Raw genomic sequence first — 16,619 nt, forward strand, 5'->3', positions numbered from 1 at the left:
TGCATCATTTTTGATTATACGCATTGCATATGCAAGTTTAAAAACCTTATTTTGTAACTCTAAGTCGATCATATGCAATCCACTGTTATTTCTGTCCCCTATCAAAGTATCACTTTTAATGTGGTGCCTCTTTCCATTTCAAAGGTCTTGCTTTTAAAATATTTGTTGACGGAATTGAAATAGAGTTCATCACAAAAAGTAAATTGGTAGCTCCAAATACCTTGCTCAAAATAACCTTGCCATTTAATGACAGGTATCGCGACTCCAAATATCTAATTTTGCACCCATCTTTTTGACCCCCGTGTGCGAAGCACAAAAAGGGAGTCTTTGCAGTTAGTGTGTGTGTGTGTGTGTGTGTGTGTGTGTGTGTGTGTGTGTGTGTGTGTCCGTCTGTTCCACTGATATCTCGAGATCCATACATCAGTTTTTGATGATAGTTGGTGCATAGATGCTCTGGGCCAATGCGCAGATTTGATTAGGTTTTGGTAAAAATCCATGCATATTAATTACCTAATTTGCATGATAATTAGCTGATTTTTAGCTGTTCCATGACTGTTCCACTGATATCTAAAGAACCACTCATTGGATTTTGATGAAACTTGGCACACAGATGCTCCAAACTAATGCACAGATTTGATTAGTTTTGGGTAAAAATCTGTGCAATATTAATTACCTAATTTGCATAATGTTTAATAAATTTTCGGCTTTTCCACTGATATCTCAAGTACTAATCATCACATTTCAATAAAACTTGGTCATAGGACACTGCACAAACCTGATAGTTTTTAGGGTAATATCAGTATATATTAATTAGCTAATTTGCATAATTAATTAATTTTCAGCTTTTGGTATTTCAAGTAGTAATCATCACATTTCAATGACACTTGGTACATAGATGTCATAGGACATTGCACAGACCTGATAGTTTTTAGGGTAATGTCAGTAGATATTAATTACCTAATTTGCATAATTAATTAATTTTCAGCTTTTGATATTTCAAGTAGTAATCATCACATTTCAATGACACTTGGTACATAGATGTCGTAGGACACTGCACAGACCTGATAGTTGTTAGGGTAATACGAGTACATATTAATTACCTAATTAGCATAATTAATTAATTTTCAGCTTTTAATATTTCAAGTAGTAATCATCATATATCAATGAAATTTGGTACATAGATGTCATAGGACACTGCACAGACCTGATAGTTTTTAGGGTAATATCAGTATATATTAATTAGCTAATTTACATAATTAATTAATTTTCAGCTTTTGATATTTCAAGTAGTAATCATCACATTTCAATGACACTTGGTACATAGATGTCATAGGACACTGCACAGACCTGATAGTTTTTAGGGTAATATGAGTACATATTAATTACCTAATTTGCATAATTAATTAATTTTCAGCTTTTGATATATCATGTAGTAATCATATTTCAATGAGACTTGCTACATAGATCTTCTAGGATTATGCAGACACCTGATTAGTTTTAATTGGATATTAATTACCTAATTTGCATAATGTTCCACTGATATATAAAGAACCACAAATTGGATTTTAATGAAACTTTTAAAGAGAACTATGCAGAAACCCAATTAGTTTTTGGTAAATATTTATGCTTATTAATCACCTAATTAACATAATTAACACTGATAACTCAATTACTGATCATCACATTTGAATAAAATTTGGTACATAAATGCTCTAGGACAATAGACAGGCCTGATTAATTTTGATTAATATTAATTCTGTAATTAGCATAATAATTCATAATTTTTTTGTTCTGTTCTGTTCATATTAGTTACCTGATTTGCATAATTAGTTTTCAGCTTTTCCATCAATATCTCATGTACAAGTAATTTTAAATTAATTTTTAATGCGTCTTCAATACTCTCAGCACACGGGAGTTCTTTCTAAGCTTTCTTTGATTAGTTTTCTCATGAATATTTATACTTAAGTTTTTGATGGCATCATGCCCAACAAAAATTCCAAGATAACTCATTGGTTTGTGGGAAGGGGCTAAAGCATCCATTTTATTCCAATTTCGCTTCAAATTCCTTAGAATTAGTAGTTCTGTTATTTTCCATATTGACGACTAAACCAGAATATTCTTGTAATTTATCTAAAACCTTTAAGGCAATACAAATTGCGCTTTGGTTTCTCACACAAAGAGTTGTGTCATCTGCATAAACCAGAATATTTATGTTAAAAACCCTTTGGCAAATCTATATTCTCAATTTTATCATTTGAATGAATTACTATAGCCAATAGTTCTATTGCTATCACAAAAAAAGCCGTTGATAACGGGCAGCCTTGTCTTATACCCCTGGATAGCTTAAACCAACCAGTGGGGTAATCATTATTGAGGACGCAACTTTCAATTCTGTTATAAAAAACTGAAACCCACTGTTTAAAAGATTCCCAAACTTTTTTCTTAGCTTTCTGTGATTAACTCCGCTGTCGACTTTGTCGAGCGGAGCTTATCATATGAGTGATTGTCCGTCGTCGTCTGTGTCAATGTTTTACTTTTTTGACTTGTTCTTGGAAACTGAATGCTTTCATACTTGGTGTATATGTACTTTGGGTAGACCTCTCTTAGATTTGTTCATTTTGTAATAATATCTTTAATTCTCTAATTTTGGTGAATATTTTTGTCATTTTTGGTAAAAAGTGATATTTTCGACTTCTTGTTGAAAACCGCAAGTCCAATTGCTTTGATATTACATATATAGGTTCTACATGTGGACCTCTCCCAGATTTGTTCATTTCGTGATGATATCTTTAATTATCTAATTTTGATGATTATTTTTGTCAATTTTGGTGAAAAGTGATATTTTTGAATTCTAGTTTAAAACGGCAAGTCCGGTTGCTTTGATACTATACATATTGTTCATTTTCAAATGATGTCTTCAGTTCCTAATTGAAATGTGCATTGGCAACAGCGGAGCTATCTCAGCCGACAGGCTGCTTGTTTTATGAACATTTGAAAGTTTGGTCAAATAGAATGACAGTGAATTTAGTGTTGACTAATACTAAAATGATTAATAATTGAAATATATTGTCATGAATATTGTCATTGCTGTATGAGCACCTGTCAATATCATTCTACCTTGAAGGGCGTTACTCGTTGAGCCAAGCCTCGAAGGACTCGTTTGCTTCCGGTAGTGCCATACAACACTGACTGGCCCGAGTAATAACGCTTACACTATGTTATATTGAACTAGAAAGTTGTCTGTGCGGTTTGTTTATTTTTTGTACCTTATTAAATGCTGTATACAAGTACTGCATGACCAATTGGTTTGGTACAACTGCTGTCTTTAATTTACCAATGAGTGTTCGAAAATATCTGTGGTTGAATGCCATAACCATGGCATTTGAGGTCAAATTCACCAAATATGCTAAAAAATAAGCTATGCATACTCTAATGTAATTCAATTGGCCAACCATTGTGTGACCATGATTTATTAAGTATGTAATTTGTATATATGGCCAGCTATTCTTATTCTGAATATGCTAATTTTGAGTTGCCCTGTTTCAATTAAAATGCAACTGCACCATCATGTTGTAATATTGTTAATGGGGAAACTGTTGTCAACTCTGGCAACAATAATTGTCCAGAAATTAGAAAATGGCTGTTCTGAGCAAAATTGAAATTGGTATTGCTTGGAGAAATAAAAAGCCAGTCCTCACTTTTCGAGTTAAAAATTTATATCAAAAAAAAATAATTGCAAGATAATATGATGTTATTATTACGGGTATATACGGTATACTGTCTGAGTGCATACTTTGAGGTATCCTTTAATAACATACTTATTATGCATCTTTTCCATCCTAGAATATATCATGGGAATGCCAAAATCCAAAAACAGAATCAGCTAACTTCTTTTTGTAGAGTCTGGTCAAACCCTGGTGGCAGTCATGTTTGTTTTTACTATTCAAGGACGCTTACGCGCGTAATTATAGTCCAGTCATTCTAGCAAAAAAAGGGGGCCAACCCGTCACAAATTGCAACAGAAATAATTTCTTCACAGTGCTTTTTGGAAAGGTATCTAGATTGATATACTAAAAGTCTAGGAAAATCTAGGCTTCCGAAATATATCTAATTTGCATATATTCAAAATGGTCGTTTTGCACATTTTTACAACATGGAAATATAACTATTTGAACATATCTTTAATTCTAGATGAGGTATTTTAAAAATTCATGATGCTATGGTACTGTTTTGAGTTGGAGAAGGTATGAGAGTGCCAAAAGTGTTGATTGGATAGATAAAAATTAGCATAAATCCAATATGGCCGCGATAATATGATTATTTAATGTAACTTCTCTTCCGGCTTTTCTTCTATGTGGCATAAGTAATAAGTTTAAGATGCTTGAATACAATTTTAAACAGAATCGTACAGTACAGAAAAGATGTAAATAAATGGTTTCCTTGGTAGACAGATGCTTCATCTGCAAATGCATGAATCCAACATGGACGTCACATCTAAAAGAAAAACTATAGGAATGAAACACTTTGGTTGGATCTACAAATCTGCTATACTATATACATAATAGACCATTTAAACGTAAATATTCAACTCTATGAACTATATTTTTGATTTAACAAACTGTATTAAATAGTTATAATTCTGTCCAAAAGTTTATTGTTTGATTAATGTAATTGCTAATCATCATCGCTATCTTCATCAGATATCTGAACTACATTTGTGCATCCAGATCCTCGACATTGACCACAAACTGCAAAACATTCAAGATTGTGCTTTCTGCAGGTACATCTGAGACTGCAACAGTCTGTGGAGCAGTTGCATCTCACTATCTTCAAGAGAAATTCAGGTTCTGTCTCCTTGTCAGTCATTACAGGAATGACGATCGGTTGTGGTTCGAGTCCTGGATTTGCTTCCTGTCGAGAAACCCGATTCGTGTCACAACTTAATTGTCCATAAAAGCGACACACCCGTCCGAGAAGGACAGGGCCTCTAGTTCAGCCCGACGCCTATCTGAGGCGAGGGTGAGTAAGAAGACTGTTTTCACGTCAAAAGTTTGAGTAGTGCTGATCGGAGAGGCTCATAGGGCAGTCTGCTTAGAGCGGCCAACACAACCGATAAGTAACTGGTTGGTTCCCTCGTTCGGGGTCTAGGCCTCTGATTAAACAGTAAACAGTCTCCCAATAGTAGGACAACCAGCTAGCCTCATCCCAGTGAATCCCAATGAGGGGTGGCAAGGCTGACCTATAGCCAACAATCGTTAAAAGGACAAGTCCATTTTGTTCAAACAATGGACGAAAAGTCAACTGTCTGGCCAATAAAGGGATGGAATGGATCTCCCTTCCGATATACCAATCAGTGTATGCACGTCATTTCGAAGTGTAGGGTGTGTTGGTGGGATCCCTGTTCGCCCTGGCCAGGATATTGGCATCCCACTCAGAAAAAATCTAAGTTAGTCAACTGAGAGCCTTGATGCGTGTGAGTGGTACACTGCTGGGCTCAAAGGCAGTGTTCCGTCCGGTTCGAACAGCCGTTCCGGAAGTCCGGAAGCACCCCTGGTGTTTCGACTAACATTTCAAACAGTAGTGGAAACCAGACCTTGCTTGGCCCGATGGACGCCACCCACGTCAAAGATGCACTCATGTCAAAGTTTCTCCAATACCCGGTGAATAGCGGGAAGGGAGCAAAGGCGTACACGTCCATGAGGGTCCACTGGGGTCGACAAAGTGTCCCTGGCCTAGGCTCTTGGAGTGTTGTGTACGTCGGTAGCTTGGCGTTCCGGGGTGTGATGAATAGGTCTAACCTTGGACTGTCTCACCGCTGAAACAGTCTGGAGGTTACCCATTGGGGTCATCCACCACTCCGCATTCTGGAGATGGAGCCACCACGAGAAGGCATCCGCTTGACTGTTTCTCGCCCCTGGAAGGTGGTGTGCGGCTAGCTCCACATTGTATTTGCTCCGCTAGGACTGACAATGATGGGGATCTGACCCCCTCCTTGTAGCTATAGGAGACCACCGCTGTGTTGTCCATGCGAAGCAAGACTCTGTGGTCTTGTGTAGAAAGTAGTGCTAAGTGCACTTCTTTCAGTTCAAGCCAGTTGATATGGCAGTCCTGAATCTAATGCAGGGGTCATATTTTCCATTGGGCTTGTTGGTGCGCTCCCCAACATGTAAGGGAGGCATTCGTTCCCAGAGACATAGCCGTGGCGAGTGGGTCTAAGGGGACCCCCTGCCTGAGGTTAGCAATTGTCGACCAGCAGGGTAAGGCATCCCTCGCTTGGTCCGTGAGTGTTACTCACCTTTCAAGTTCCCATAAGAGAGCAACAAAAGTGGGCTGAAATGGGCAGCTGCATAATGTGGCCTGGGGGAACTACCCTGCGAACCGCTAACATCAATCTGATGATTCGCATTAGTTCTCGGAGGGACACAGAGGGAATGCTGACTAGGCATTTGACTCGGTCATTTAGGCAACGGGCCTACTAGGAAGCACAACTGGTCTAGAAAATCTGGTGTTAGCCTTACTGTTTGACTAACTACCCCTTGTTGGGTTGTGTAGCAACCAGCCATCTATGTACACGTTGGTGTGTACCGATGTAATGTGTACTGGCGCAGCAGTAGCACCACCTGTTTCCACACTCTGGTGAATATCTATGGAGCCATGCAAAACTTGAAGGGGAGCACCCCACGCTCGACTACTTGGCCCAACTAAGTGAATCGAGGGAGTCGCTGACTCACTGGGTGTATCGGTATGTGCAGGTAAGTATCGCTCAAATCTAGTGAGGCTAACCAGTAGAAACAGAGCACGGAAAATAATATGGTGCTCGGCGTTTCCAGGAAGCTCATACTGATTTATTCTGCTTAAGTCCCGAACGGGGCACAGCCACCTGTAGTCTCAGTTGTAGTCTTTGGAACCACCAATACTTGCAAGTCGAATTGCTCCCGCTTTGTGGGGGTCTCCAGGTAGTGCCTCAACGGGGGCTGGTGCCAGGGGGATGGAGATTGGACTGTGTATCGCCACCTGGAGAGTTCAGGGATCGGTTCCGTGCCATCTCCGAACCAGAATACACCGGCGCAATCAGTGCGAAATAGATGTGTGGGTTCGGCGGTTCCAAATTGGGGTGATCTCTTCTTCGCTGAGGTGAGACTCTGTGAGGCCTGTAGAAGTCTAACTCTGCCTCCCGCCATACATAAGCCCATCCTCCTTGACGCAAGCGGGAGCATAAAACCTGCTTCCCCTGCGAGCTGGGTAGGCGACCCTGAGGAAGAGGGGGGACCACCAACTGGTCCCTCCTTCCTGGGGCTGCGTCACCACTCTTCCATCCCCCAGAAGAGCCAGAACGCATCCCGGCTGCTTCTGGCCAGTGGGTGCCGACTTTGGTCGGTCCTTGACTGCTTGCCCTTGGCAGAAGCCAAACTGGCTCGCGTGTCTCACTTGTACCAACTGGTCAGTGGAATCCTGAAGCACCGAGACTGCTCCTTGCATCCTCAAAAAAGATGAGGGTGGGGAAGATCCAGCCTGCGTAACTGAGGCGGTGGTCCGCCCAGTGAAAACAGCCAAAATGCATTCCGCTGTACAGAGGAAGCCCTTGCCACGAGAGCCAGATGACACTGCAGAATATCCCGCTTAGCTGTGTGGTGTCCCACCACGTCGGGTCACTAGGATCGATGTTCCCCCTCACCCCACGGCGTGGCTCAATGAATCATCACAAGCAACAGACTCCGAGAGGCCACCCAAGGTTGCATATTTAAATGATACTATTTTGACGGTCATATTGGATTTATGCAAATGGTTGTTATTCAATCAAATATTCCACAATCACATACATTCACACACACCAAACCATATCACAGCAACTTGAATATCTAAAAAAATGTCATCTAAAATTAAAGATATGTCCTAATAGTTATATTTTCCATGTAAAATATTGATGAAATAATGGCAAAATAATTGTGAAACAATGAAAAATAATTGCAAGATAACGATGAAATAATGGTGAAGTAATTGCAAAATATTGATGAAATAATTGCAAGACAATGAAATAATGGCGAAATAATTGCAAGATAGTGAAATAATGATGAATTAATTGTGAAATAATGAAATAATTGTAAAATATTGACGTAATGTTGAAATAATTCTATTTTGGCGGTGATCTCACCCCATAAGTATATTGGTGCGTTGCGTTGCGTTGAGAATCTAATCTGTTTGCCAGGTATTGATATCCTATGTCCGTTGGTTGTCCAAAAAATCCGGAACCGGAACCGGAACCGGAACCAGAACGTGAAATTAAAGTATTTGGAAGCAACAAGGACGTCACAGGACTTGGGTATATAAAGGGTCTAATAAATTATGGTATATTATGTTTAAATTCAGCGGTTTAGGAAGATCATTAACACATTTCCAAAAATCCTATATTATGTACGTTTTGTTATTTTTCCATTGGACAAACACTTATTTAAAAACAAAAATCTACGTTTGTGTATTTCACAGTATTTGTTTTCATAATAATAATAATAGTAACTTTATTACACTACCAAACTATCCTTAGGTTCAGTATGGTAAATAAAAGACAAATACAAAACGTAAAACAATGCATTACAGTAATGAGCTAAAATAAAGATAATAAAATAGCTAAAAGACTATAATAAATACAAATAAAATAGATAAAACTAGAATAAAGCTTAAATAAGTGTAATAACGTGTATAGTAAACAAAAGACAAATCTAATACAAAGCAATAAAACAATGCAATACAGAAATGGGCTCAAATAAATATAATAAAAGCTAGTTGACTGACTATACAAGTAAGAACAGAAATAAGATAAAAATAAGACTAAAATAAAGCTAAAATAAACTCAACTCCCTTCATTAATATGTGAAGTGATTATTTATTTAGTTAATGCTGTAATCAATACTAAATATATATTCATTTTGTAGTGAAGTAAGTAAAAATAGCATTCATTTCATATAATGTAATCGTTACAATGTGTATACCTATTTCGTATGTAATAATTAGTACGTATTTATTTCATAATAGTGTAATCGTTACAAGGTACGTATTAATTTCATAATGACATATACGTATTCATTACATGATAGTGCAATCATTACAACGTTCGTATGCATTATAATGGTGTAATCCTAACTAGATACGTATTTATTTCATAGTGTAATCGTTACGAGGTACGTATTAATTTCATAATGACATGTACGTATTCATTACATGATAGTGCAATCATTACAACGTTCGTATGCATTATAATGGTGTAATCCTAACTAGATACGTATTTATGTCATAGTGTAATCGTTACGAGGTATGTATTAATTTCATAATGACATATACGTATTCATTACATGATAGTGCAATCATTACAACGTTCGTATGTATTATAATGGTGTAATCCTAACTAGATACGTATTTATTTCATAGTGTAATCGTTACGAGGTACGTATTAATTTCATAATGACATGTACGTATTCATTACATGATAGTGCAATCATTACAGCGTTCGTATGCATTATAATGGTGTAATCCTAACTAGATACGTATTTATTTCATAGTGTAATCGTTACGAGGTACGTATTAATTTCATAATGACATATACGTATTCATTACATGATAGTGCAATCATTACAACGTTCGTATGCATTATAATGGTGTAATCCTAACTAGATACGTATTTATGTCATAGTGTAATCGTTACGAGGTACGTATTAATTTCATAATGACATATACGTATTCATTACATGATAGTGCAATCATTACAACGTTCGGATGCATTATAATGGTGTAATCCTAACTAGATACATATTTATGTCATAGTGTAATCGTTACGAGGTACGTATTAATTTCATAATGCTGTAATACTTACAATGTACATATTCTTTTCATAACAAGCTATATAATTGCTGACTATTTGAAATGACATAATAATAACTTCAGACGAGGTTTCGGATTTGCTTTTGTCTGTTTGCGACAAATGTGGTTTTGTGCGTCAAAAGAAAAAGTATTTTCTCGACTTGCATATGCTTTTCAACGTTTTTTTTTCTAACCCCTGCGTGGAGTCTGCCAATTTTAGTGTATTAAAACCTATTGCTAAAAAGTACCCCCCCCCCCAATGCCGAAAATGTCCACAGTATAAATGAAGCCCAGATCATAGAATTTAGTCTACTTTGTATTGTTGCATATAACTTCATAGTAGGGGAATATATTCGTATACGATAAATTATGTTGTAAGGTTCGTATTAATTGTTAACGACCCAAATGTGTATTAATTTAATATAGTGGTCGCAGCGATAACAACGCCCTACTGTATTCAAAACACTGGCAAAGTATTTCTGCATGCATGTTATGAATCAGGATTTTTATTTGGCATATACAGTAGCAACAACATTATAACCAAATGTGTTACACTATTTTGGAGCTCTATTGGGTACGTAATACAAAATGCTTTTCGAACCCTGGCAAGAAAGGCATGCCCAAATATTTTTAATTTTACGTTCCGGTTCGGTTCCTGGTTTTTTGACAAAAATGTCCGTTACAGTAGACAGAACAACACTGACGAATACTAACAAAAGCCACATGGATAAGTCATATAATCCACTGATTGGCACGTGTGTAAACCTGGTGCTAAACAAGTTACCTGTGCGTTGCCCTACGTTCAGATTTTTTAATCCATTTGACAGCCATTAAACATTAGTTTGTGTAAACCTATAGGAAACCACGTTTACTCCCGATCCATTCGACTTTGTATATCAAATATGAACAATTAACTGAATAAGAAGTTGCGAACACGCTCTATGGTGGCGCAGATTAATAAAAAAACACGATGTGTTGAACCTGTTTGAATATCCGATGTTATCAATTGGAGAAATTTTATTAATGTGTGGATAATAAAGATTAGGAAATTCAAGAATACCGGAATATGAAAGAGTATCATCTTAGAATATGTTGTCAATAGTAGTTCCATAGTCAATAGTAGTAATAATCCATACGAATCACAGCTGTTAACAACAATCTAGTCTTCAAGGTAATGGTACTGCGCCTATCTTATAAGAGAGTAGTGAGAAACTAGAAATAATCGGGATATCTACAAAAATGTAAAAGTTTATATGTTTTAGCAATTTTCTTTCCTCAAACTATTTGCATTTTCTCATCCGAAGATTGTTATATCGTGACTGAAATACTCGTGAACTCTTTATGATTATTAATGCTTTCCAAGACATCAATGTCTTTAAAATCGTTTGAGAAGTTTCCTCGCTTTGGGCCATTTTGGTCGTTAAGTCGAGTGTTTAGGGTAAATAGAGTAATTAGGGTAGAGTATTTATTAGTACGCGCGTGTAAACTCCCCAAAGCTATATCCGTCTTGCTAATAACCAAAAATATTGCGATTCTATTGTCCACATATATAGACGCCTCTAGTTCGAATATAAGGATTCTTTAGATGATTAAAAACGATCCCGTATTTCATGGATTTATTGTTCAACACTTCAACTTCAACAAATCAGTTGTTTAATTGGCCACGATCATGACGTTTCAGTTATATAACAATCTTGTCATATGGGATAAATCTTTCCAATGCCAGCATTTCTTGCAAAGTTTGCTCGATAACTGTGACATGACACTTCTCAGCAGTGACAAGGTAAAGTATATATTTACGTAGATCATTCGGATTAGTGTTAATGGAAGGATTCATTTGAATTACTTATCTCGTTTCACTACAGGAATATTGAATTAGTCGCCCTCATATTACGAATATGTGTGTTATTTACACAATATATGTTATGCAGTGTGTGTACGCGTTAAACAAATAATCAAAGGCATTTTTCGTATACCCATGTTACTTTCATCTGCGGCCAGTATCATATTTTGACATCCCCGCTTTGTCTTTTGGGTCGTCTATCTTTGGGTGTTCACGCCTGGTGTTATCTGAACGACGGACTATAAACCGTATTCGTTGAAACACTATATCAGAGTTACTTTTCTGTAATCAGAATTGTCACCGAGAACCCCACGTTCTTTATTTTCCACTTTTCTAACGATTCGTTTTCAATAATTGCAGACACATCGGACAATAAACCGGATTGATGGTCGTAATTTCAAACCACTGACTCCTTTCCCAGTCGGCGAATTACCACATACACTTGGATAAAATTTACTCATCGACATCATTATTTAATGCAACCGATTTAATACGGACACTGCTACGAACTTATACGAACGACGATACGTGTTGATGTGTAATCAGAGTTTGTATACAGGTGTGAAGCGTTGGATTTTACAACAAAATAAAGTAACGCTGAAGATGACTAACTCTACCTTCCATGTTGAAGAATTTAAACTCCATATGTCTGATGTGTTAAGAAGCATCTTCGGTGTGGTGCTCACGTTAGAGTCTTTATGTACCATATTTGGAAATTTATTCATTATAATTACCATATTGAATAACAAACTTTACACTATACACAACTCGTTTGTGTTGAATCTTGCCGCTGGTAACACCAATCTTGGTATCGTTGGGCTGTTACATTTGGTCTTTCTGGTCGATCCTAGTTATTTTACAAGATTCACATGTACAGTTTTTATAACGGCATCGGTTAATATTATTCTGATGCAGTTATGCTGTGGTACTATTATAATGTCAATTGAAAAATATGTGTATATATGTCACCCATTTGCATATCTCAATATGTTTACAACTGAAAACATTCGAGTAGCGATACTTCTGTCATGGGTAATATATTGTATTACTGTACTTTATCCAGTCGTGAGAAATAAAGCTGAATTCTGTTTCATCGATCAGTTAATGGACATATCCGAAGTGGCCGCGAAAATATTCTATTTAATACTAATAACGCTGGTGTTGATGGTTCTCTTGTATACGAATGGTAAAATCATTGCAGTTGTTCGAGAGCAGAATCATCGCATCGCTAATTTAGGCAATTCCAATGTAGCAACACCAGTGTTGACGAAAGGTGAAATTCGATCTATTTCTGAAAGTGTTAAAATTGTTTTGCTATTTTTAATTATGTTGTTACCACAACTTATTGTTCGTTTAATAATTTTTGAATTCGTACATTTCTCAGTTAGTGATTTGATAACGATGGTGTACGTTAGCAGATGTATAACTTTAACATACGGTATTACTTCGCCTTTTATATACGCTTGCAATGGTGACCTCCGTAGAGCTTACAGAAAAGTCATTCGACGTTTCAACAACAGTATTGAACCATATGATCAACCTTTTAATGGAGTAAACACGTATTAAATATTAATGAAGTACTTACCAGAATTATAGACAGGGCATTCCCTTGAGTGAAATGTACAGTGTTCAATGTACCTTTCCGAATAGACACGTAAACATAGTTTGAGAGTATCATTTGCAACATTTCACATCAGTAACGTCACCTTACACAACGTAGTCCATTTCCGTTTCTATTGATAAATAGTTGGTTGTTACAAACAATTAATTTTACTCTTTGTAGTACGTTTTGATGTAATTAACTGCTGAAAAATGTAGTTAAGTAATTGGCCACGTAATTACACGTACTATTCCGTATGTAAGTCACAAATACCCCGTAGTTTTAAATAGGTTTAGTCAAATAAGTGTTTTCTTATGCCACGTACATAGATGACTAACAATTTAACGATGCATGTTAATAAAACTGTGAAAAAAAACATTTAACTCTGTAATGACAACAATATGACAAGACCGTGTTACTATATCGGCTTCGATTTTGGTATCCGTACATGTATTGTAAGATATGTATTTTGAAATCGACCACCCATTCTGTCGAGTCGCGGACGCACTCAGCCACCAGGTTACTCTAAATAGTTGTTTTATTTAGTCTGTGAACGAATATTTGGTTGAAACTAAAGAAACGAGCATTCATATCTAAAGACTGACTGTAGTCGTGTAGGGTTCGTATTTCGTGTAAACAATCCCATACTATCGTACACGTTGCAGCGCTAGGGCAGGACGTATTTCGTGTAAACAATCCCATACTATCGTACACGTTGCAGCGCTAGGGCAGGACGATTTGAAGGCGGTGGTAATTATGCCACACATTCGCGAGTTATGGGACACATATAAACAAAGATGGTGACTTTGTCGGTTGCGCAGCGAAACGAGTACAAACTGAGACGTTACTAAGCTTTAACTAGGCAATTTATTTGGTTATTGTTATCGGAGGAGTCACAGGCGGTTATCAGAGCACATCAGGTCAAAACTCGTACTCGTGATTTCATTAAAAGAATGCATTAGGTTGTAGGAAAATCAATATTTATCAACACAAATGCGCACCGCGACAACTACCGCCGTTTAACCTGATCCAGAGACCGGTTTATCTCGGTATTTTGAATGGGAAATATTTTATCAGTTGATGGCTTCACTCGGCAGGTAATGCATTTATTTCGGGTTGTCTCGGATAAATGCAAAAACTCACTATTAAGCAGGTTAGATTGTTTTATATGCCAAATGAATGTTGCTTATATCACATGTAATCTCGTATAAAACAGTTACATTGTTCAGTTATATATTAAAACCATTGTATTTTGTACAGACGTATGTTATTTTAAAAACACTGTCATTTTGGCGTTAATTACTTGCTTTGTAGTTAAATTTTAACTTGCTTTGATTAATGTGAAAGTAAAACGAGTATGTACTGACAGTAAGTTGTTTGTGTTATATTTCTATTTCTGTGTTCTAAGATCGATTGTAATAAATTTCCAAACAGTCACTGCCGTGTGTGTGTTTTCATGGCAATGTTTGTGTTGCATAAAGGTCACGTGGTCCCAGATACGTGACGTATGATATTAGCATGACAATGATATTTCCGTATTCGATATTCAGAATATATATTTCAGGTTTTAGTAATTCTACAACATATGACAGAATTAATGGAATTATTTCTTGACTACACCCGGTAACTTGAAGTAGAGATTACTAGATGACAGATGTGCGAAAGCTAATAAGACCACACATAAAGCACCAATTATTCAATGGCAAAGAACAAACCCGACGCAAGCGAATTGGCGGCAAAAGAAAAGAAAAAGTTAGTTTTATTCTGTTGAATCTAAAATTACATTTCTGGCATACAGCGAAATACAGCACTAAAAGGCAGAAAGCTCGAGGGAAAAAAACAAAATAAACTAACCTAAAACAGAACTGTGACAAATCGATAAAGAGCACTCAAAAACAAAAAAACAACAAAACAAAGCGTGTTACTAACACTAAACGATAGAAAAGCGAGTTGGCATGACCGCGAGAAAAAAATGGGTGGGTGAAAATAACCCGAACAGAAACGACTGGGCACGAACAGCGTGCGATGTAAACAGTGCATGTAAACAGAACGAAGCAAATGGGCTACAATAATCAAGCGCAGTGGAGAAATGAAACAAACGAACGAAGCTTATGCAAATGAAAGTATGCAAATGAATAATTAACAATTTTGAACTGCTTACAAAATACAACAATTATTCAATGGCAAAGAACGAATCCGACTCAAGCGAATTGGCGGCAAAAGAAAATAAAATGTTAGTTTTATTCTGTTGAATCTAAAATTACATTTCTGGCATACAGCGAAATACAGCACTAAAAGGCCAAAAAATGAAAGCCGCCAAAAGCGAATGTTCAAAGTGTCAGATCGACTTGGCCAGACTTGATAGCAGCGCGAATGCATGATGCCGTCCGGAGGCGACGACTGAATAAGGATTCCATGTAGAGCAGGTAAGCTTGTGAATGCCAGTCGCCTTGCGCTTTAATTGATTCAGGGTCTGCTCCTAACTGAAATGCGAAGGAGGCACCTCCACGACGAAAGCTGTGACCGGAGTAGCTGTTTGGGTCCAGCCCTGTGGAGCTGAGCAATGATCGCGGATGTCGAACGAAAGACTGGTAGGTCAAAGGATGCAGGCTGCCGGTAGATGACGGTGCAAGAAACAGGGGAGCTTCTGAAGGTGCTGGCAACATGTCCACCATCTGCTTGTATGCTGATACTGGGCAGAGGGCGGAGCCAAGGATAGCCAGGATGGGAATGTGCAGTACCCGTTCACCGAACTGTATGGTTTTGAAACATGTGATACGAATGATCAAACCTGTGGTGTCGTATCCGACGCTGCCCCGTGAGAGATGAATGCGGGCGTCAAAAGCTGTGACTGAAGGGGTCATCAGGTTGGACTTACGCAGGAACGAAAAAAAATGCGATGAGGAAAGCGGACCACAGCGTAACGTGCAGCGGGCGTGTAAAGTCCAAGAGATGATGAATTCGAAGAAGGATATCCAGTGTGATAGGCAACTTGCGGCAAGGCTGGTGCGCAGTTATCCGCTGTATTCCCCGGAGAACAAGACGCAGTTCGAATGAGTCGAGTGAAGGTGGGGTCTCAGTGACGAAAAGATGCAGCAGCCGAACACCGTTGAGGTAGTTGCGGATAGATGCTGTGCTTGAAAACGAGCGGGCGAGGAACTGTGTGTAGCGAACAATCGTTTGTGTTGTGGCCGGAACTGGCTGGATGCGAAAGAAACAGCAGAAAAGGAAGAATGCACGCCATTGAGTTGTAATGTTGCGCAATGAACTGGAAGCAAATGCTGAGTGGAGTGAGCGGGACGCCTGGTGGTCCAGAGCGGCGAG

General features: G+C 37.8%; 1 protein-coding gene across 1 annotated transcript; it reads right to left on the minus strand.

The window, feature by feature from the left end:
- Positions 1-15,625: 15,625 nt before the first annotated feature.
- LOC102804827 (uncharacterized) lies at positions 15,626-16,159 on the minus strand. Its single transcript, XM_006820477.1, has one exon. The coding sequence runs from the start codon at positions 16,157-16,159 to the stop codon at positions 15,626-15,628; it is 534 nt and encodes a 177-aa protein (XP_006820540.1).
- Between the last annotated feature and the right edge of the window lie 460 nt (positions 16,160-16,619).

Source organism: Saccoglossus kowalevskii, chromosome 1, assembly GCF_978046115.1.
Source record: "Saccoglossus kowalevskii chromosome 1, keSacKowa6.1, whole genome shotgun sequence".
NCBI lineage: Eukaryota > Metazoa > Hemichordata > Enteropneusta > Harrimaniidae > Saccoglossus > Saccoglossus kowalevskii.

Excerpts from the sequence above, each read along its gene's own strand:
- LOC102804827 (XM_006820477.1), bottom strand. The coding sequence starts at position 16,159 with ATGACCCCTTCAGTCACAGCTTTTGACGCCCGCATTCATCTCTCACGG.